At 41.0% G+C, this 23,815-nt stretch overlaps 1 protein-coding gene across 1 annotated transcript in view; it reads right to left on the bottom strand.

Annotated features, from left to right (window-relative positions):
* fbxl17 (F-box and leucine-rich repeat protein 17) overlaps nt 1-23,815 on the bottom strand; it is a 223,163-nt gene that overhangs the window by 197,517 nt on the left and 1,831 nt on the right. Inside the window, exons 2-6 of the mRNA XM_084947158.1 lie at nt 23,139-23,635; nt 22,593-22,955; nt 22,356-22,478; nt 22,001-22,258; nt 20,834-20,965 (exon numbers count right to left, since the gene is read on the bottom strand). Of these exons, the coding sequence (XP_084803284.1) occupies nt 20,834-20,965; nt 22,001-22,258; nt 22,356-22,478; nt 22,593-22,955; nt 23,139-23,615 (1,353 nt within the window). The 5' untranslated portion in view covers nt 23,616-23,635. The remainder of the gene's footprint in view (nt 1-20,833; nt 20,966-22,000; nt 22,259-22,355; nt 22,479-22,592; nt 22,956-23,138; nt 23,636-23,815) is intronic.

Raw genomic sequence — 23,815 nt, forward strand, 5'->3', positions numbered from 1 at the left:
ATTCAAGTCCTTGCTGAGAGATGAGACTAGGAAGGGTGGGGGAAATAGGGGATTTGGGGAGATGGGTAGGAGGCATGGGTGAGCGTGTGTCTACGTGCCAGGTCAGCCAGGGTCTTATGGCAGAGGGATGATGGGAGATGAGAGAGAAACAGTGAAGGTTGGGGGGTTTGAAGCTGGCTGCCCAGGGACTATGAGGAGAAGAGAATCAAACACTGGCTCTCACAGAGACTCTGCTAAGCCTGTGAGTGTTTCTGAGGTGGAAGAAGAGACAGAGAGAGAGACGTAAAGAAAGACAAGAGGAGGCGCAGAGAAAGGCAGAGATGCAAACGGGCATGTATCTTTTAAACTCAACTTTTCACATTGTTTCCAAATGAGGATATTCTACTTCGTATTATTAATTATTGAGGTAATAGTGGCATTGCATTTAAAATAAGTTCTTCTAACTCACAGACTTAATGGGGTGTTCCTTCTTTCTTTTTTGATTAAGTTACGATCTAGAAAAAGGTGAACTTAAGCTAACCAGGAGATCCAGGGATTTCACAACTCCAAATAAAGTGGGCATAAGGTGTAATAACTTAAAAGCAGACATTGCAGACAATATTTTAGCTCAAACTTGCTCAGCATTATGTACTGACAAAAACAAAGCCATAAATAAGACTGTCAGAAACAAAATAGTCTTTAGCCCGATCACAATCACAGCAACTCTTGGTATACTGTAGTGCGCAAAAGGCTTGATGCACCACGCCTTTATATTTTGTTTTGAAAACTGGATATAGGAAATTGCAGCTATGATTTATTGAAACATGAATACAATATTTGCTTTGGCCACCTTTATTCTTCACACAGTCTAAACTCTCTTAGGCAGCATTCTTGTCATTTCTTTAAGTAGTCTTTAGAAAAAAGTTCTTCAGGCTTCTTGAAGTACATTCAAAGCTCTTCTTTGGATGTTGGATGCCTTTTGTTCGATTCTCTGTCAAGATGATCCCACACTGCTTCAATAATGTTGAAGTCCAGGCTCTGAGGAGGCCAATCCATGGCTGATACTGTTCCACTGGGTGTTTTTCTAGCCTGGTATGCTTTTACTGCATTGGCCGCGTGTTTGGGATCATTGTAACGCTGACTGAAGTCGATGCTTTCCCTGGTATTGCGTGGTGGATCAAAATCTGATGGTACTTTTCTGTGTTTATCATTTTTGACAAGATCTCCAACACCACTGGCTGAAATGTAGCCCCAAACCATGCGTCCACAGCCTCCACTGTGTTTCTGGATGGAGGAGGGTCTATGGTTTGAACAAAAAATTTAAACCTGGGTTACTCACTCTGTAGGACCTGTTACCACTGATTTTAAGTCCAGTTCTTGTGTAATTTGGCATATCTCAGCCTTTTCTGCCTGTTCCCCTTCCTTAATTATGGCTTCTTGACAGCCACCCTTCCACTGAGACTATTTTTAATGAACAGCATTTTCGGTGAACAGCAGATGGATCAACTGAAGTGCCATCTCTCAGGTCCTGTGTCGGGTCGTCTGTTGCACATCGTTTTTTAGGTCTGCCACTTCTTTTGGGGTTTTTTTTTGCCCTCTACTTGTCCAGTTTCCTTAAAGTTTTTAAAGACACGTTGAAGTCCGTGCCAAATTTTCAGCTAATAGCTCTTTGGGAATCACCTTGGTGCAAAAATACTATTTTATGCCTGTCAAACTGTGTTATCTTTGGCATTTTTCATAGATTCAGCTAAAGAAACAGGAACAAATTATGTGTTTTTGTGACAGGCTGCTAGTAACAAAGCGCCTAAAGACACTATTTAAAATTGGTTCTTTGCCAAGTTGTCTGTTATGTGCAGACAAAATATTGCTTCATCCCTTGAGTTCGGAACTTTTCTTGAGCTTGAATGATTCATAGGTCAACGTTAAGGGGCTTAAACAAAAAAACATTCCTCTGAAATTAGTCAGGTACAAGGACTGAACTAAAAATGAGTGAAAAAGCAGCCAAAGTCTAAAGAAAACCTTTAAAAAGACCTTCAGAAAGCCTACTGCTCAAAATTACTTAAAAAAAGAAAAAGAAAAAAGATACAAGAACATACAGCTTCTTGGAAGCAGATATAAAGTAATGATGTCTCGAAACCTTTACAAGTACAAAACAGGAAAGCATCTCCATACACATAAGCAGCCTCAGAAAAATCTTTTCTTAAGGAAAACTGCAGGAAATAAAAAGCCACAAGCGAGTCTGAGGAGGCTGCAGTGTAAAATTCATTTGTCCTCACATATGACTAACAGAAAAAAAAGATCTCCAAATATTTTGTGTGCTGGAATTTCCACTGCATGCTTGTTTCCTGCTAAAACTATGACTTAAGTAAGGAGGTACGTGATCAAAGAGAAAACATTTTTCTTGCTCTCTTTCAAGTGTTTGATACTCGTATGATATTACTCAGTCAAAACTCATAAATTACTGAGGTGTTACACCCTATTCAGCCCTAGTGAGCACTCACAGTTTCATTCTGGTGAGATATTAATCTCTCCACTAGAAAATGTGGAAAATAACAGATGACAAGTTGACAAACAGAACATCAAACATGTCTCATCAGACATAAAAGATGAATAGTGAAAATAAGGCTGCAAACAGTGACATTTAAACACTAAAAAACTATGTTGGCCTTTTCTGTCTATGTTGAATATCTTCTTCTCAGTCTGCTTATAATGGACATCATGAATCCTCTTTTTTTTCGCCTCACACTGAACAATCGCCACATAGGAACACTGTAAAAGAAAGCTAGTCTTGATTGGTCCCTGTGAGATGAGCTCAGTAAACCCTTTCCTGGGGACTACTGGCCCCAAACCCCTTCACAGGATTAGGGTGTGACCTGCAGAAAGGCAGCAGATGAGCAGGGATGGACACACACTGAGCTGCAAAGCCAAAGGAGTCTTGGCAACAGAACATCTAAGCCTTAGAAAAGAAAAAAAAAAAAAGGCCACACCACAAGCCAATATTTCTGTGTCTGTGTCCAATTACCTAGCTGTGTTTTCTCCTGTTTGTAAGGAGGAGGCCTCATATGCCACCTGTTTTGTACCCGGTTTTGGGGGGGCATTTTATGCCTTCATTACTGAGCTGACAGCCAAGAAATGGTTGGAAATGAGAGGATTTAGAGATTGTGGAGGACATAACGAAGGTTCTCAACAGGACTCAAATCATAGATGTTGCAGTTCATGGCTGGCACCTTAAATCCCTTTTTTTCCCTTCTCACGAAGGAGGGAGGGGTTGCGCTCTCTGACGACACCTAAAGCACCCTAAAAAAAAGTCAGGAAAACTACCAGCTGACAGTAAGAAAGTTACACTCTGCTCAGAACAGCTGACTTTTAATGTTGATAGTTTGTGTATACTCTCTGATGCAGTGTGTGCTGATGGACTCATGCAACTTTCACAAAAACCACAGTTTGACTGCAAGGGCAAACTGTTACCATAATGATGTGTCCTCCAGTATCTGCATATAAACTATTTGCATTTGGTCTAATACCCAACTTTAAAACATGCAAGCAGACTCAACTTCTTTCCTCTGGAAAATAAAGTCAGGACACAACCAGACACCAACAAGGACTAAAAAGAAGCTTTCATCTGTTGTTAGAGGAAAACTTTGATCAAAGTTATTTCTCCTCATCCATCTCTGACTATCCCGGCCACTCATAAATCATCTTCACTGTGCCAACTGTCAGGCTCGGTCCCTTAGCTGTAAAAAGCTGATTCACCCGCACACGCTCCCGGCGATCTCTACTCTGCTGCCTCTGCACGAAAGACAGAACTAAAAAAAAATAAAATAAAAAAAATCATTCTTCTTTTTGGTTCCAAGCAAGAGTGGTAAATAATCTAAAACGGCTTTGAATATTATTATTATTATCCTAATTAGTTTAATTGAATTACTGTCAAAAAAAAAATCAACAGTTGCATGCAAGCCAGAGTGATTGAATGACGATTTCCAATGAAAGATGTTTGGCCTACACTGTAAATTATCACTTCTCTTTGTAAACTGGCATGCGTGCACCCACAGAGCCCAAGTTAAAGGTTAGTTGACATGAATGAGACAAACCTTTTTAGCCTCTAACTCCCTTGTGGACTAGAGTCATAAAATTATTTGCTTGGCTGCACTGAGTTCTGCCAGAACGTATCTGCAATGCTAATAAACTCCATCGACACTGGCAGGTAATAGCATGCTACTGTAACTTTTCTACATCAGCTCAGCACAGCTCAATCAGCCCCCGCCAGAGGCCTCCTCTCTACGAGTCCCCGCGGCTCAGAATCAGCAACTTTCAATCTCGGTGTGTTAGCACGCAAGAAGACGCAACTGTACATTTGGGATTGGTGATGAGACAAGCAGACCGCACGGCGTGAGAGCGAGAGATCGACAGCGCCCACACTTACACACACTTACAGTCGCACATACAAACACACACACATATACCGTCTAATATCAGCTAGGTCCCTGACTCCCTTTAAGAGACCGGAGAGTCGAAGAGGGGGAAATAAATACTCTGCTTTATTACTAGGAGAAAGACAGAGAGGAGAGAAGAGGGGAGGAGGGAAAAAGTAAAACAGAGAGGCAGAATGAGACTGCACACACACACACTGAGAGCTATGACTGGCTCTACCTGATCTTGCTGAATCCCATATACAGTAGCAGTGGAGAACTCTTTATTTCTCCAACTCAGCACACCTCCCTCACCCCGTCCTCTCATATACTGTCAACTGACCAAGTAGACAGAGAGCCGCTGCGCACAACATAATACTCTACAAAAATACGGTAACATAATATTCCACAGCCCATTATTCGGCTTTGCCATCTCTCACATTATGAGGTAAAGACCTGTTTCATAACACAGGATGAAGCAGTAGAGTGTAAAAGGCTGCCAAGAACAGAATCAGTATTTGACATTTACAAGTTTGCTCTGAACTTTTAATTAGCTGGATTTTAATCGCACAGTGGCAGGATACTGCGCTTGCCATTGGGGAGTCGCTTCACTTTAAGGGTTCTCGAGGTTTTTAATGACTGGGCGCCACTTTAGGGACCCTGCATACGCACAGAAAAATTCACAAACGCTTTTCACTACCGTTTGTGATGGGTCTATTAAAGGGACGGTTATTAGAGTTTTGCAACCATTAGTGAGGTGACTGATGCATTTGTTGATATTCCTAGGAAAGTTAAGTCAGCAATGATGGCTACAATAGTAGGGCCGGCTAACTGGGGGCTAATTGAATTAATGCTAGATTTGTCTTTTGTTTACTTCACTACTTTGCCATAGTAGCCAACAACCAGTGGATGAATGACAGGTGTGATACGTGTTTTGCCACGTTTTTTGCTCAATTGAAAGAATCCCAATGGTTCCTGAAAGCAGCAGCTCTGTACTTTTCAGTGCTATTAGAGTCATTACGGTAAACCCAGGCACGGTTTCACAGCAGCCCCACAAAGATGAAGGTTGGTTGAGAATGAGCGAGTGTGATGGAGCTCGACAGAAAACAGACCTTTTATCAGGCATTTTTAACCATCTTTTATTTTAGCTGTTTGCCAAGTTGTTTTCTGTGCTATTTGCAGGGAAGTAAAGGATTTAGTGAAATATGGCAAGGTAAAAGCAAGGATTGCATGATCCTCTGCTCCTTTTAACATCTCTCAGTTTCTTTTACCATGTGTTATAGATAACATAAATACGGAGACAAAAATATGCAAATAAGGAGGTGCGCTGCTGCCTACTTCCTAACCCAGCCAGTACAACAACTGAAACAGACAGAAACAGTACAGCGTACAGCTTCACTTGATTTACTCAAAAAAAATGTGTATAAAAAAACTGAGGAAAGATAATTGATGTTACTTTGAAGAAGTTACATTAAAAATACAATAATCCAAATATAAATATCATATATTTCCATCTCTCCTCTTTCTGCTATTCTCCCACCACTTTCCTTTATATATAACCAGAGTGATTAACCTCAGTATTTCTTCTAGAAAAGCTGTCAGGATCTTTAACAGAAGGGTGCATGAAAGTAAATGAATAGGGTGGGATTCTTATCATATTCCTTTGATGAACCCCTTTAGGAAGCGAGGCTTCCTTTACCTAGTGCTATTCTGAAAATTTCCCCAAGTTCCGGAAGACCCTCTACAGTCAACATGGGCGTCCCCTGGCACATTCCTCCATTGTCCCACAAAGGGAGATCTTTGAAAGGGTATATGCAGTCTGCCTGCTTCTGTGTGTGTGGCGTCTCCAGTTGTGGTAACCCCACACTTCTCTGGCATAGCTCCAAGAGACATGGGAACACAGCAAAGGATTATTCCACGAGGAGAGGGAGTTAAAGTGGAAGAGGAAGAGATCAATAGAGGAAGGTACAGTAAAGGAGGTAGAGCAAAGAGTTTCCTGACTGCTATTAGCCTGTATGGCACAGACACAGTCAAAGGGGAGTAATCAGTTTAGGATTACTGTTTTTTATATCAATATAGTTCACTTAAGGCTAGAGGATAAAAACAAAAGCAGAAAGAGTGAGAGCTCTGTGATACTGTTAAACTTTACAGCGCAGACTCTTTCTACTATGACTAAAAAGCCAAAACTGAAAGTAATGTGAAAGTCAACAACAATTCCTGTCATCTTAAATCTCTGAATGAAATTACATTCTTTGGCTGAAAAATATTTTAACTAATCCTCTTGTTAAATTCAGCCCAGCAGTTCTTCCACACTCCTGCTTCGGCTCCTCCGTGCACACCTACAGCCATTATCCACCTTTTTTACAGCAGATATTCTGACTTGTCTTTGTAGGAAAGGCTGGGGTGGCATTAATAACATTAACAATGGCTCAGTTCCATTAACTGCACTAATAGGCCACTTCAGTGAGCCAACATGCAAAAATATGAATTATATTAGAAACTGGCTAATATAAAGTGTCATTTTCCAAGAAATTATAGGAGTGATACACCAAAATATGTTTTAGTTAATTGCATTTCAGCAGAGCGCTGACTAAAAATAAAAAAAATACCAGTTGCCACCAGTATTACCAGTCACCCTCCTGGGTGACACACCTATGGTATCAAAATCCCACATTAGCTCATTCTCCAGGTATCACATTCACAAAGTTTCCAGAAAACTTCATCTCTGACCTTGACCTTCAGGTGAAAACATGAATTTTTATCAGAATATAAGCAAAGGTTTTTGTATTTTTTCTAAGATTGCACATTTAACCGAATTTTAACCTCAATCGTGATTTGGGCTTCCCACAATTGAATGAAAATGATCGAGCAATGCTGGAAATCAGAATAATGAAGATCAAGAAAAGCAGCGTAATGGTTGCTAATGTGACTCATTCAACATCAAGTCTGTGCAGCATATGGGTCCATCTTCAAGCTCACAAAGGCCGGCTGACTGTGACTTTGTGAAAACGATACACTGGACAAAAGACACGTCATCACCTCGCAAAATTATTCTTCCAAAAGGACAATAACTGTGTTGTATGCAAAATGTTGCACACACCACAGTTATTTTTGAAAAAGAGAGATGGATCTCAGAGCAGTCGAGTACTTCGCTACAAGCTTCAATCACATCCACATACATCCAGCACAACGTAAAACTGAAGCAATATCCTGTTGATTTAATTATGCATTAAGTTTTTTTTATCTATATATAAACGTTGAATTATAATATATATGTATATATTTTTTCTTCTTCTTAAACAAGGTGAATAAGGAGGATCAGTTTTATTTCGCTGCAAAAATTTGTGCATCGGCAGGAACCACGGCAACCTCTTACTCATTCTCTCACCTTAACACATGGACAGACTGACTTCTACTCATTCACTTGTCTTCCAACCAGGCTCAGTTCTCCTCTCCTCTACCTCCCACCACAGTGACCTTCACCTGTCACACAGACTTCATATTTACAGCCACTACGGCCCATCTGCCTGCACTCAGCCCCGACTGTCAATCAGCGGCAAGCCGCCTCCACCCTCTGACAATCCATCATAGGCCAAAAGCACCAGACCACAACATCCGGTATAAACACCGACATCAACAACAAGCGATCCAGCACATGATGGCCGGATGCTACTTTTGACAAACTGACAAACGTGTTCAAAGTTAAGGAATTGATCAGTGGTTTATACACACTTCATTTTACAGAAGCCAACGATGTTTCCCTTAAGTTTTGATTTTAGCTTTTAATAATCTTGTCTGTGCTGTGTGTGCAATAACGGAGCCTCCATGTGCACAACTGTCTACATGCATCATCAAACAGGATTAAGAAATGAAAATATATTTAACATGAGCTTCCACCAGAGAACATAACATTACACAAGATAATTTCAGCCAACTACTGAGGAGCAGTTGCTGTATAATCAAAAAGAACTAATGAAAACAGTCAGCTTCTGAACACTGCATACCACCCGTTGTCTACAGTTTCATTAAATGCAGCTTAAAGTGTCTTTTTCTTTTTTAATTATAAAAGTGATGAAGAACAAATGTGGAAAATGAACACCCACACCTTCAGCAGTTCTTTGCCTTTGAACACTTTGTCTAAAAGGATGCGGCGTCTTCCAATTGTGTGCGTTCACTTCTTATTAGTCATTATGTTAGGCCAGTCCCGGTATAGAAAGGTCAGACGCAAATTCATTTTGTGCAGAGACACAAGTGAACACACCTATGTTCCTAGTAATAGCTCATATTTCCATTTCCATGCCTTCACCACTGTCTAAAAATGTGGGGCAAAAGCTCCAGGTAGCACCGCACGCTCACACCCCCAACCCCGCCAAGTAATAGTGCCCGGGTAGAGGGCTACTGGATTCAGCATTCTGAATCTCAATGACAACCAGACATCCACAGGGATTTATCTAAATGCAAATCAGCCGCCGTCACTCAACAACACACGCATAATTTACTTTGTATGTCCTAAAATACATGAGGCAGAAGTGTACAGCCAGCCGGGCAGCCCATCAGCTCTGCCTTCTCTTTCATTGGTGCCCTCTGGAGTGCACTCATTTTCACCAAATTCACTTTTAATTGAGAGCTAATTTAACCAAGGCAAATTCACGCTGGAGGTAGAACGGAGAGGAGCCGAGGAGTGTAGCAAAGGGAGATAAATAAAGAGGAGGGAAAAGAAGAGGTAAAGCGGGATTTAGAGTGGCAGGTGACAATAAAATCTGCTGCTTGTGTCACTCTCACTCTCAAAGGACAGAAGCACTTTGACAAGGAAAAAAGGGTGAATGGCAGGAAGAAATATGAGGAAGAAAGAGGGTAGAATCTGTCACACACTTAATTTGTTTCCCAGCAGGAAAAAAAAAGAAGAGAAAAGTTTCCAATAACAGGAAAAGCTCTGTGGATATTCTGACGACGGAGTACTCATAAGGCAAAAACTGCTTCTCAAAGTTGTGTTTTCACTAGAGGCGCAACTACAGAAGTCAAACTCTGTAACTCTGTTCACCTCAGTCACCAGTGCTTCCCAGTTACAAAGCTGACATTAAGCAATATACAAAGATGTCTACAGAGCACCAAGGCCCTGTGACCTGTAATGTAAATCATGGTGTAAAGTGATCTATGTTCCAAAGGTTATCTGGGGTCTTGACGATGGGAAAACAACCTCCCTGATGCTGCTCGATGCTTTCTCCACTTCTACACAGCTGTTAATTAGCCAAGCTAAGTGCACCATTAATCGATTGTTTGTCTCTATGCTATATCTCATAACACTGTTGCACTCTGGCAATGGCAGGAGAAGAAATGTGAGGTTCAAGAAGTCACACTTTTCCGCTGGTGAAATACTGGTGCCGGGGAGACAGGAAGCAGAGAGTAACAGAGCCTTCACAAACACAGGAGTGGGAGGCATTCTGATGGGACTGAAAAGACTTTAACAATATTGAAATCGATTGCATAAACACTCTGAGCAAGTGGAAAAAGAGTTGAGAGCAAAAAAACACATTTGTTATGTGCTTAAATCAAGAATTTTAACAAAGCCACAACCTTATCAGCAAAAGAAACGCACAGGACATTTTCTGAAGCGCAAAACAAGGGTTCCTATGAAGTTCACAAGTCTAAAGAGACAAGAGTGGAACATTTTTAAGTCAAAGAAAAATAAGACTGAAGGTAGAAGTAAACAGAGAGCGAAAGAAGCTCCCACTGGTGCAACAAAACATGGCAAGCAATAAAGACACGACATAGTGCTTTTTGTTCAGGCACTTTCTTAGACCGTAGACACACACACACACACACACACACACACAAAAGTAGAAACAAAAGGAATTCACTACAATGAACATCAAGTAGAATCTCAACAGGTGGCAAGCATGCCGCTCAAGTGACAGCTATTTAAAACCTGCTTAGCTGTTAAGCTGACTGAATCACTAACAGGCGTAGTCATACGGTGCAGACTCGGGAGAAAATGCACGTCAAGATTGTGAAATTGAGACGCAACATGGGACGAATATTTGTATATTAATTTTTCAATCACCCACAGTTTGGTACTTCCATTTGGATTCACTTAGAAGAAGACAGGGTTCAAACAGAGAAGACTGATTAAGACAGAAGTTTGAAAAATGTCAACAATTTCTAGGGGAGCTGCTTCAGTCATTTCTGGAAACCTGCAAGTCTTTGATTTCTACTGACACCGATGATACAGAAACAAATAAGTATCACATAGCAAGTAGTTGCTTGTTGCAGTTATATTTTTTTAGACTATATAAAAGAATAAGTACTTTCAGGATAAGTGCTTTCTGACAGTTGTTTAGGCCCATTTAACCGCAATCCACCAATTGTGATATTTTATAAACTATAAAGGACACTTGAGAGCTCTATAGAGAAAAAAACAAAACAACAACAAAAAGTTTCACGGGACGGGGGTACTTCCTGTCAAACCAACACTTCTGAAAGTCCATCACAAGAGGGAGCCCACCAGTTAAAAACTGGTCAAGTGTTACCATAGTGACAGCAAAGCTTGTACTTTGTGAGTCGAGTCAAAGAGTCCAGTCCAAATAACTGCCTTGTATCTGCTTTTCCTCATCGCTTTTCTTTGACCTTGTGGAAAGCATCATGAGGGCAAGGTGCAAAGAAGAATTTGATGGTCTGCTGCGTTTCACTTCACCACTGCGTGTTCTTAGCGTGTTGTTTCGTGTAGGTCATATAAACGAGAACCACCAGTGAAGCATTTCATTCCTAAAGCTGGAATTTTAAAGAAAAGAGAACATGTATCCAGTACAAAGAAATAAATCTTTTTTTTCCTGGTGGAGAGATGATTGTGTGCAACTCAGTGTTTCCTTCACCTTTTTGAGGATTTCTATGACCGAAGAAAAATTCCCTTCATCCATAACTTATCCCAGCTGACCCGCAGTAAAAATTAATTCATGATATTCCTAAAGGCCGGCAATATAACAATGAACATTACCGATACTAACCGAACAACAGCAAACCTTAAATGCACTTTGATCATAAAGTTGATTTAGAAAGCTTATATAAATCTGCTTTCTTCATGCAAGGCAACACCTCGACAAGAGGCAGATTTTATTACAGCAGCGTAATGTTCAGAGTTCAGCTGTGGGTTTAACAGCCTGATGCTGAAAATTCAAAACATATCAGCATGTTATGGAAAGGAGGGTGCGGCGCTATTAATTATGGGATAGAATTATCTCCTTTTCTTTTCATAAAGGATGGTCCAGCTTGTCCTATGCTAAAGGAGGCAAGAAAGGAAGCACTGAAGTACCTTTCATTAATATTTAGAGAACTCAAACAGCTCTTATTACAGATACTTTTAGGTAACCCTCCCCCCAAAAAATTAAAAATTACGTTTATTTATCTGGTACCAACTCGCAGCAACAGTCACCTCAAGGTGCTTCATACTGGAAATTAAAAACCCAATATTTGAAAGAAAACACAAACAATTAGACCATCCCCCAGAGGTAAGCACCCTGTGACAGCGGCGAGGACAAACTCCCCCTTAACAGGAAGAAACCTCTGGCAGAACCAGGCTCAGGGAGGGGCTGCAATCTGCCACGCCCAGTTGGGATGTTGGTGGAAAGAAAAGACAAAAAAGGAGAGCAGAGAGAGACAAGGACAAAGCACAAACTATGAGCGAGAGAACACAAAATTTAATGATAAGCAGTAAACTTAATGACATGCAATAGAGTGAAGAAGAAACGCTCCGTGCATTATGGGAGGTAGCCTGCGCTTATAGTAGTATACCTAAGGAATCGTTGATCCAGCCCCAACTATAAACTTTATCAAAAATGAATACTTTTAGGTCTTCAGGTACCTGAAATGTGCTAGTGTATGTGCTCCCTTCCATCTTATTGTGGTCCAAGCCATTTAAGTACTTGTCTATTAAGTCAAGAGCTACGCAAACAGATACAAAGGAAAAGTGGCTGTACAGGTCTATGGTTTGTTTGATTTTTTTTTCCTGATGTCAGATTTCTACAGCAATACAAACTCCAAGCCTCCAGACATGCCTTTTAGAGACTAACATTAGAGATGTAAAAAAAAATTAAATAAAAAAGGATTCTAATGTATTTCAGCCAGCATTCCTTAGCCAGGTTGTCCTTGAAAAGATGGACGAGCTGCAGTGAAACAGAAGCTAACATAAAGCTGTATGTGAGAGATGGACAGAAAAATTATGAGAAGACAGAGGGAAGCACTGTGCAGCGAGCAAATAGAGACGGAGCAGGCAGTGGAGAGGAAAAAAAAAATCATTTTCAAAGAGCAGTGACAGCACAATAGAGGAACAAAGAAATATACAAGAGTGGACGTACTTTAGAAGCTGAGAGCGGTGGACCAAAAACAGACAAACAGAAACTGTACAGGTGAGGGAATCCCAATTACAGCGTGACCTCGTTAACCCCAGAGGCTCGTTAGAGTCTTGTTAGAGCAGCATTCTCCAGGCCCATCTTCTGTCACACCTTCATTAAGTCCATCGACCCACTGTGCTTATTAAACACATTCATTACCCCAAGTATTGAACCGCTGCCGCGATCACCGGCCCCAAATGCATCACAGCGGGAGGTAAAGGAAGACGTCTGGTGGAGGGCGAGATAGTAGATGAGGGGGGAGGAGGATGGATCATGCACATAAATAGACAGATAAACCACAACATCTATAAATGGTCCTACGGATGGCTTTGTGCTTCCTATCACTAATGAAGTCAGCATTTAGAGCGAGTTTGGTCTCTTAAAGACAGACGGCAGCAGGAGAGGGCAACAGAGGGGAAGTGCAATTGAGAGGGAGCACATGCCTTGTTTGAGAGGAGAGTGAGGAGATAAGTAAGAGGACCACACGCGTGCACGAAGGGTACTAAGTTTGAAATAAGGCAGGTAGACTTTTTCCAAGTCTCTGCTGTGCGACACATCTGTCTTTTCTCCATAAACAGGACAGAAGCGAATCCCAGGGGAGGGCTATTCATCACGATGCACACACAAACTAGTTCACAGGCTAAAGACGAGGCCTCCATCCCGACGTCGGGCTCTGGCTTTAAATGATGACATCATTTCTGCCCTTCTCAAACAAAAGGAAAACTCATCATCTGAGAGAAGGAGAGAGGGGAGGAAGAGAGAGAGTGCAAAGAGATTAAGAAGAGTAAAGGCATGAGCGAGGTGTCGGAAAGGGCCATGAATCATAGTGACATCCCTGGCTGGGTGTCAGAAGCTGCTGCTGTCTGGGGCTGGATAAACAGAGGGCCTCTAAAGCAATGCTCTTTAAACACCGGCCAGGTCAAAGCCCAGTGCTGGCCCTCTGGAAAACTGAAACGGGTGCCAATTTTACTGATGGTCAAAAACTTACCGGCTGCAGTGTTGCCATAACCTTTCCAACTTGCTGCTGCCCGTTAGGGCCAGATCGACCACCAAAAAATATCTGTGAGTTACCACAGTTTGACTTTCACACAGGTCACCAAGTAGCTAGACTGAAGTAAAACTGAAAGTTAATATAATTAAACTAACGATAAAATGCATTTCACTTAGAGGAAAAAGACTCTTCATTCACTCTACGGTGATAAAACTTTGTTTTCGTTGACAGATTATTTTGGTCGTGCTCATATTATAGCACTCATCTTCATCCAACATAAGTATTCCTTTTTCAGATTCATATTTTTAAAAAAAAAAAGAAAGAAAAAGTGTCAGCTTTTAAAATCTTACAACATTGAGTTATTAGCCTAGGGGCAGGACAAATTTTTCACAGCCTGAGCACTCACCACCCAGTAACAAAATAAAAAATGAAATTAAATGCGGGTTTCATCTCAGCTTTACCCCCCGCCTCTGACTGCAGTCTGTCCATGTGCTCAGCCAGAGTAAGCAAAGGAGAGAAAATGAATCGAAATGGAAGTCAGACCCGCATTAACATTCTTCAGTGCTTTTTCTGGTACTCCAGTAGCTGCGGGCGAATGCTTGATAACGTCATGGAGATGAGCGCTGCTACAACATCTCCACTACTTGGAGATTATGTATTACCACTGCAAAGGCCATTCAGAGTTTCTCGCTACAGGTGAGAAAATGCTCATTTTCATTTCAATAAAATTCAAATTCTGACATGAATTATGTGACATCGGAAAGGACGCGAAGGCCACAAAAACTCATCAACCATTCTACACACGCATCCTCGTGCAGGAAAATATTACAGCCTCACTACCAACAGGTTACGCGATTCTCCTCCAAATCAGACTCTCAATAAATGACTTCTCAGGAGTAGGTAAACAGAAAATGTGTGTGACTTGAATACTTATTCAGATGTTTAAGTTTCTAAAAACACCTTTTTGTTTTTTGGTTTGTTTTTTTATGTGCAGTCTTAAGTACTAGAGGAAAAGAAACTCACTCGCTGCTCATTCACTGTCGTATTACTGCTCTTATCCAGTCCTACTACACCCTCTGCAGTTGAAAACCAGGCAAATCAAACAAGATCAAACTGGTTTCTCTGCAACCGTCTACCGTGCATTTCTGAGGGCAGTTTGCAAGCTCTGTAAGAGATACAGGTTCATTCTTTTATTTTATTTCTAAAGAGATGATATTCTCATAAACTGAAGTAAAAGACAACCAATGAAATGAGTGTAGGACTTTGACCATGAGCTAATTTGCTGCCCTTGTCGCCGGTAGGCTTTTGGGGCAACATAGACAAAGATAAAACAAAGTCAAGCCATACAGTCAGTACAAGGGGCTATAATGATTTAAACAGGACAAATTAGAACAACAAATTAAAACAACAGTTTATAACAAAGCCAGAGTTTTGCCTTAATAATGAACACATTCAAAAAATGTTAATGTTTTCATTGTTGATGTGTTCAAAACCCTTTATTTAAAACAAATGAGCATAAGTTAAAGCTCTGTGTTGGCACGCCTTGGAACACACTTTAATTTTCTTTTTAAAAAGGTATATAAGCTAACATAAAAGTGAAGTAAAATGTAAGAATCATTTTGACTCTTGCTCCTGCTGGTAAAAACTCATTTACTTCCATCGTTACATCAATGTAGACATTACTAGCACAGGTTAGCTGCCCTGCCCAAACAAATATCTGATTCATAGCCGGTGTCATTTTTTTGGCATTCTGTCACTGTTCAGCAGTATAAAGTCAGCTGTGCGGCCCGTCCCACTTCTCCATTATAATGTGAGTCATTCACTTGACTTTGTTTTCTTTCCACAAGGTTAATACTTTTAACATTTCCATGAGCCACTCGAGGAATCCAAGAGAGCATCCTGCCACACCGAAGTGTTTTTCGTCTTTTTTACAAAGTAATTTAGACTGTGTTATTGATAGACTGTGGGACACACACACACACACACACACACACACACACACACACACAAAAGAATGTTGATCCTGACTCTTTTACCGCAGTAACTAATATTGAAAAGAAAACACGGCAGCAAGGTGAAATATCGCTTTGGAGGAAAGTTCACAGACTTGCGTTTTGAAAAACGCTTTCACTTTCTTCTTTTCAAAACTTGTTTTGTTCTTGGGCAGACAGCAGAGGGAACATATCGACGAAGTCTGCGTCTGAGTGCAGCCGGCTGTTCGAGTTAAAGTCAGTGCTCATTAATGCATCTGATTACGCTTTAGGCAAAGGCCGAACAGCAAAAAAAACCAAAAACGCACGCACATACAGAGCCGTCTTTGTGGGGACACAGATCAATACAAATGCACTTCAAAAGAGGAAAGAGGAAGATGTGCGAGGGAGAGGAATCCGCTGTTAACATAGACCACATGATGAGAATGTAAACAATAATAATAATAATGAGAAGAAGTGTATAAATCACAGTTTATTTCCTTACAATAAACAAGCCTCTTAGCTTCTTCCAAATGAGTCTGCAACTTTCAATTATTTATAGTGTTTTATTGTTTCTACTATTGATCATTTAACAATTTCAGTCACCAATTTGTCTGTTCTTCAGATGATTTGTGCTGATCATTTTGTCAGCTGCTGTTTTCCAACGTTTAAACAACAAGCTCAACATAAATATTCGGTTTATCGTTGAGTTTATGGAAACCATGTTACTGATGAAAATGCAGCACTTTTGTCTTTGAGGTGTGAAAAAAAGGCAAAGACTTGAAATTTTCCATTGCTTATGTCAAAGTTGTTGAATATCCCAGTAAAACGAGGACTCGGGAAATAAAATATAACATTAAGGAAAAAATGTGTTGACTTAGGTGGTCGTAGGTGTGACGATGAGAATGAACTGATGTCTTTCTCTTTGTGTTTGCGCCCTTCACCCTCAACAGCTGGGACAGGCTCCAGCCGCTATCCCAGATTGTCAACCTTTAATTGAAAAAGTGGATGGACGGACAAACATTGTAATGCAAAAACAACAACACAATAAAAATAATTACTATCAGCATCTGCTATCAGAAAACATTGGCATGTTTCAGGATCCTAAAGCATGGAAACTCTGACTGGGAGCAGTCCTACTCCCACCTCCCAATCTGATGGACATAATCCAATGCTATTAGCAACTAAACTGACTTAATACATTCGACAACATCTGACATTCAACATCCTGAAAAGTCTAAATGGCCATCTACAAAGACTGGAGGGGATTGCGGAGATGGACACCACATTGTTTATGCATGTGTAATGCTGTGTTTATGCGCCTGGTCAGAGTGGTTCTATTTATCTCTAATCACAGTCAAATATGTGGAAGAAAAAAGTTTCCAAAGGAGACTCCAGTGCAGATGGCAGCTATTCAAGTCACCCACCGCTCTCGAGTGTATGTGTGTCACTGCCACCATCTGAAATATTCCTCTGTGTTTTTGTGCGATGTGTGTTGGTTCATGTCAAAAGGTCTATCCCATAATAACTGACAGCTATCATTATCACTTCCTTTCTCTTTGCTCTCCCTCTAATCCAGCTAATTAAATCTGCTAATGTCAATATACATTTTAATCTGCAATCATGTTTGATTGGACCTGTGGAGCCTCACTGTCAGTCCTCCTGCCAGCGAAAACCCAACTACTGACAAGCTTGACAGCCAGCCAATCAGAACGGGAGATGAGCCCTCCTCCACTGACCTATAGCCAGGAAACACCATTCACACTGACAGTTCATCTTTTTCTAGTGTTTCACAAAGTCCCACAGACAAATACATCCCTTCCTTCCCAAATATCCACAAGAGAGGGCTAAAAAAAAAGCTGTCGAAAAAGGAAAAAGGGGAGGAGAAAAAAAAAAACAAGGGAGAGAAGCTCTGATTGTACATGCAGAGTGGTAATTACAACTAAATTGAGGGCACATGGTAATCTATGTTAGGTCATCTCTAATTCCACTTACATTTCCACATTTTGGACTAATTAAAACCGTTAATAATCAGAGACTGTGCGCGTAAGCGAGAGGGGGGAGAGGGAAAGCGAGAAAGAGGGAAAGAGGGAGAGAGAGTGCATTTTCAGACGCGGCATCTTTGAGATGAGCCAGAGGAAGAATGTCCCCGTCACACTGCAGGAAAATTAAGTGCACACGCTTTGATTTTAACAAGACACGAGAGCAGATAACGTTTTGGGGGGTTTTTCCGTTTAAAGACACGGGAAAAAAGAGAGTGAGGAAAAGTGCTTCTCCAGCAAAAATGTTTCCAGATTATAACGTGTTTAATCGAAAGGTACACTGGAGCAAAGTTGGAAAGATGGGTGACGAGGGGTTTTCGCAACTTCTGTTTTGTCCACTGCTTGGTCTATAAAACTGACAGAACTCAGAGTTAAACTTTCAGGGCTGCCTCTCCCCCCCTACGGCAAACTGGAGCGAGTCTGGGAAAAGGGGAATTTGCTATTCTCCCAGCCTTTGCCCTTCGAGGTGCTGAAAGAGAACAGAATATGAATGGGAAGCGAGCGAGAAAACACTTCAGAAGATGAAAACAAGCCTTGAAAGCCAACTGCTGCAATAATACCAACTCCGGCATAAATAGTGGATGAACGCCAATAAAGAATGCAGGGTGGATGTCAAAAGAAGAGGGGCACAGACACACCGCAGTCACCTGCTTTTCACACAACGCTCTCAGCCCAGGGTTATCCATAGCCCTGGGCTGATTTGGCCCCGAGCTAACAAGCAATGAAAGCGAAAGCTCCAGTTTGTCAACCGTAAACAAAATTTGGAGACTACTGAGCGTAAAAGCCATCCTCGGGATTACATTAGCAACTTTAAACTGTCATTATCATAGGGAAGGGCACACTGCTTCGGTATGATAATCAGGGGATGAAATTACACATCTCCCCTTTTTTTAAAAAAAAAAATTAAGAAAAATCTAACCAATGGCACAAAAGTGTCCAGATATTACTACCAAGATTTTGCAAAAATTACTGTGTACATTATAGCAATGTTACAACTACTGCTGCTAAACAAATAACATAAAAAAAGAGTCCTTCAAGTTGCACAAGCCTATTCAGAGATGTTGCACATCCCTCCCTCCAAAAAACGTCTTGAACCATCACCAGAGCTTGATATGGTCTTAACACAGAGAAAACGAACCCTTCAGCGTGGCAGTAAAACCACAATCATGGCAAAAAGGAAAGCAAGACAGAAAGAAAAAAAATGTACGTGGGTGTGCACATGACAAAGAAAAGGTTAAGAGGGCGAGTGAACAGACCACACAGCAACATCCTGCAGCAATTTAATTATTTCATTTTGGAGGAGGAGGAGGAGAAAGAGAGAAAAGATCAGAGTGAATGAAAGGCTCATCCTCATCTGTGATTGATTAGGGTAGACAGAAACACACACCCACATTAACACACAACAGAAGCCAGCATGAGAAGTGGAGAAGTTTTACAAAGTAGTCTTAAGAGGCTTTCACTACACTCCCATGATTTTTGCAATTTATAGCACACTAAAACCCCAAAAAGCCAATATCAGCACTGTTTCCTGAATCAATTCATGTAGTGAAGACGGGCTGAGCCCACACAACATTTCCGCAAGACTTCAGTCTTTCATTTTTTTGTATAAACCTTTCAGGAAAGCCTTTTTCCAAGCGCCCTCAAACCTTTTAGTGTGTCCATGACTTGTAGACTTCAGTATGAAGCAAGATCTTTGGCGTACAACAGCTTGAGACACATTTTATATTCTTTAGGGTTGAAGAAACTTCAGAAATCAAAAAATATATGCAATGTATTTATACTTAAAGAGGCATCAATAAGTGTTTCTGCATATTTCTGACTCGCTTAAAGATTGCAATTCTAAACCATTTTACCACAGAACAACAAAATCATTTTTATTCATATCTGAGAGACTGGAGCAGAGACCCTTAGGTAGCCTTTAAGCTGTCAGAAAGAATAAGTGCTTTCTGGGTCCTCCTGGCAAAGTTAACGACAATTTCAGGCCAAGCAACCAGAGCGACTAGACATAACAATTCCCATATAAGCTCAGCCCATTTCTCTCTGCCCTGATGACAGGAAGCTAAAATAACTTCAGCGCCTTCACGTCTGAAAAATGACCATCTGAAATTGATACTGCTCCTCTGAAACGTTATAAGAAGCAATATTAATCTCTCACCTAGTGGTAATCGCTAATTTCATATACTATTAAGATGATGAATGGGATTTTAACAAACTGAGCTGTTGTTAAAAACTTAAAGCAGACCAATCCATCAAGGTCACGATTATTCATGGCCTCCAAAGAAATATTAGCGGGAAAAAGGTGAAACCATTAGTGAAACAAGAACGATGGAGATAACAGGGGGATAGGCACAGACGAGCCAAATAATTTAAAAGATAAATATTTTTTAAACATAAACATTAACAATACAGTTTAAGAAAAAACACATCTATACAGGTAGAATTACACAAATCATCATCTGACTATGAGGGGAAAGCAGCTGGAAGGCTGTTTGTAGTAATTCGAAAAAAGCGACATCTAGTGGTGGTTTAAGGTATGTCGCTTTATATTGCAGATGGTGTTTTTATCATAAGACAAGATGGCATCACAACAACTGAGCTTTCTAATGTCGCACTAAGTTAAAAAATTATATAAAACAAAATCAACTTTTATAGAGAATAGACCATAAAGCGATTGAAAGGTTAGTTATCAAACATATAATGTGTGTATGTATCATGCACACTGATAAAGATATTTTCCCTTCTTTAAAGAATCTCTGATGAGATTACCATATAGCAACAAGACAGACACTTGCAGCAAACTCTCATTGTGCCCTGCTATTTGCAGATTTGAGCTGCGTATTTAAAAAACAGTACGATAAGGAGCACCTGCAAATGTTTGTCAGCCAAGCTTGAGTGAGAAAAGGAATATACTGAAGGACAGAAATGAATAAGTCTGTGTATCATTATAGATGGTGTCTAGCAAACCTTCAAGACATTGACGTACTTATTGGAAGAAGGCGTACTGAGTGGGCTATAATAATGCACGACTTCTTAGCCTTAACCAACAGTAAAAACTGACCATTTTGTTCTCCTGCAAGTAGAGTCTCTGCAGTTTAGGGCATCCTCTCGCCAAGGCCATGATGCCGTCATCTGAGATACCGTAGCACTGACCCAAGTGGATGTCTTTCAGCTCACTGCAGTGCTCCCCCAGCTGAGGTAAAAAAAAAAAAAATGTAAATAAAACAAAACAAAACAGAGAAGTAAAGAAGATAATGCTCAAAATCTTCACTAAGCTGATATGACTGAAGTATGTGTTTGCTTTTTATTTAAACTAGGGGTTCATATCTACTGGATCTCGTTCACAAACAATATGTACACAAATCTGCAAATAAACCAAGCGAAAGAACGCTCCAAACCCAAATCTGTGAGTGCCCATTATTTTCTTTCCTGAATTTGTTTGCACTCTACGATCCTCTGAACATGCATACGTGACGAAATGATGAAGGTTTGGCTGTCTTGAAAATGTAAACACACATTTTTAAACTTAATATTAACACTAATGCTGCTAATGACTATAAGTTTCTTTTTAGTGATTATTTTTTCAAAACCGCTTAAGAACAAAAGCGCTCAGAATTTGAATAAAATACACAATAAACTCTGAGATTACAAGCCAAGAAAGGAAAACACTGAGTATAAAAAGGCACAGGTTTTAAGCTTTTTTTTAAAAAACATATTCTAATAGACATCATCTTATCTCTCTCTTAAAGATGGCTTCCTTTCTTGTTGGATGTCATCAGTTAAAGTCTAATTTCTTGGCACTATCCCACAGATGCTGAAGAATAATTGCTGTTGCTGAGTTACTCGTCTTGGGCTGACAGATCCTTGTCCTCCATCTGCTTTCTTCTTTTTGTTATGCTCTGGTTGTCTTTTTTTTCTGTTTCAAGTTTGATGTCAAATTGTTTCTTTTCACTTGAACGACAGTGTTTTTCTAAAATGAAACAGTTTTTAGCATCTCTCTTTCTTTCTTTTTTCTAATAAATGTGTTAACTTAAATTAAGAACGGGCACGCGGCAGTATGCTGATTGCAGCACTAACATATACACGGTGGTAAGAACAAAACTGGCTCGTTCACACGTATCATAAATATGACCGTAATTTTGCATTTGTACCAATCAGGACAAGAACATTTATATGCACATAAGTGAATGAGGCCCATTGTGTGTCTACCCCGGTTCTGAATCCACACCTTTTTCAATGCTGCATCTGTCAGTTTGTCCTGGTTGCCCACATGCACCTTCACCAGAAGAGGGCAGTGTGTAGCCAAAGCGCACAAAGAAATGTCACCCAGCTGCTTGCAGCGGTAGGCGGTATATTTCTGCAAGCCAGGACACTGTGAAGCCAGGGAGGACACGCCGTGGTCATGGACCGCCCTGCAATCCGAGATGTTAATCTCTGTCACATTCTGCCTCCGAGAAGCTATTTTCACCAGAAGATCATCATTTACCTGGAGAGCAAGATAACATAAAAAGACACAATAATCAGCACAGAAATCAAAGTTTCCTGTTCTTTCTGACTTTTTTGTAGACAACTGTGTCTCTTACTTGTTGTAGGCCACTGAGGTCGATTTGCTTCCAGAACTGGAAGTCCAAGCAGAGGTCCCTCCAGTACTTACAAACCAGAGAGGCACAAAGACAGCGCTCCTTTACTGTCAGGTGAGACAGCACCTGTGAGGGGAAAAAAAGGGTGTTTTCAGTCCCTTAAAAGCCATCAGACAACAATTCAAAGCTTTCCAGTGTCTTTGTCTGCACCAAACCATATGAAAACATTATTCTTCTGACCTTAAGAAGGATGGAGGAAGGCAGATGATTGATACTCAAGTGATCAGCAGCTTCAGAACTTCTTGCCTGGCAGTCATCATAGTTATGTGCGCAGGGCGGGGACGAGTCAGAACTGTGGGGCAAATCGGCGTGAAGACCCAACCCACAGCAGCCATCAGCAGGTGAGGAAGAAGAGGAAGCGGAGGAGGAAGAGGAGGAGGAGGGAAGCGGGCAAAGGGGAAGGTGGCAATGGCCCGTTTCAGAGTTCGAGGCTGCCTCCCCCCCACCTCCATTCTCCAGCCCTCCATCAGGAGCAGCGAAGGCACAGCGCGGCTGCTTACAAGGGGTGCACCTTTGCACCTCTGAGCACTTCCTCTTACACACCTGCAATCGGACACACACACACAGACAGACAGGTCACTTGGAATCAGATTTTCAGGCAAATTTAGTTACAATTACAGAAAGAAATTCATGCTGTTAAATGTAAATAAATATGCAATACAGTTATTTGAAAATTATTAAAAGCCTATATTAATTAGGAATTAATGCTCCGAACCGGATGCCTACCATCTCTGTGTAATCGCTGGTGCAGCCAGGCACAGGCACAGGTATGGGCACAGTCACAGACACACCAGCGGTTCGGAAGAGGGCCGGTGGTGGAATTAGTTTGGCAGGAACAGCTGACAAAAGGCTCCTCCCCTGGCCCTCCCAGATAGCAAGTTCTCTCGGTGACAACAAGAACTTGGAGCAATCCTCCGGAGATGCGAGGGTCGCGTATCGCTCCGCAAGCTTCGTGGCAGCTGCCGCTCCGATGCCGACTCCGCCAACACCTGGGACGCTGATTCCCGTGATGCTGTTGTGTCGACACCCGTTGGCCTCGAAGTGGTCGCTCTCGTCGTCGAAACCACCGCTGTTGCCGTGGACGATAAAGCAGAGCATGCAGGGCCCGTGCAGAAAACAGTTCCTCTTCTTCTTCTTCCTGTGATGCAACTTGCGTGTCCTCTTCTTCAGGCGATAACCATTTTTCGAAAAAAGATGGCCCATATAGATGATTCAAGGAAACTCTGGAACAACAAAAAAAAAAGGATATATATATATATATATATATATATATATATATATGTTTCAGCACTAACAGGAGGCCAAGCTAAAGGTGACAGAGTGGAAGACGCTCATATTTTCATTGGCAGTGACCAGGATGAACAGGATTACAAATCAGCATATCAGAAGGTCAGCTCAAGTCA

This window comes from Perissodus microlepis, chromosome 12, assembly GCF_051167445.1.
Source record: "Perissodus microlepis isolate ML-2025 ecotype Zambia chromosome 12, ASM5116744v1, whole genome shotgun sequence".
Classification (NCBI taxonomy): Eukaryota; Metazoa; Chordata; class Actinopteri; order Cichliformes; family Cichlidae; genus Perissodus; species Perissodus microlepis.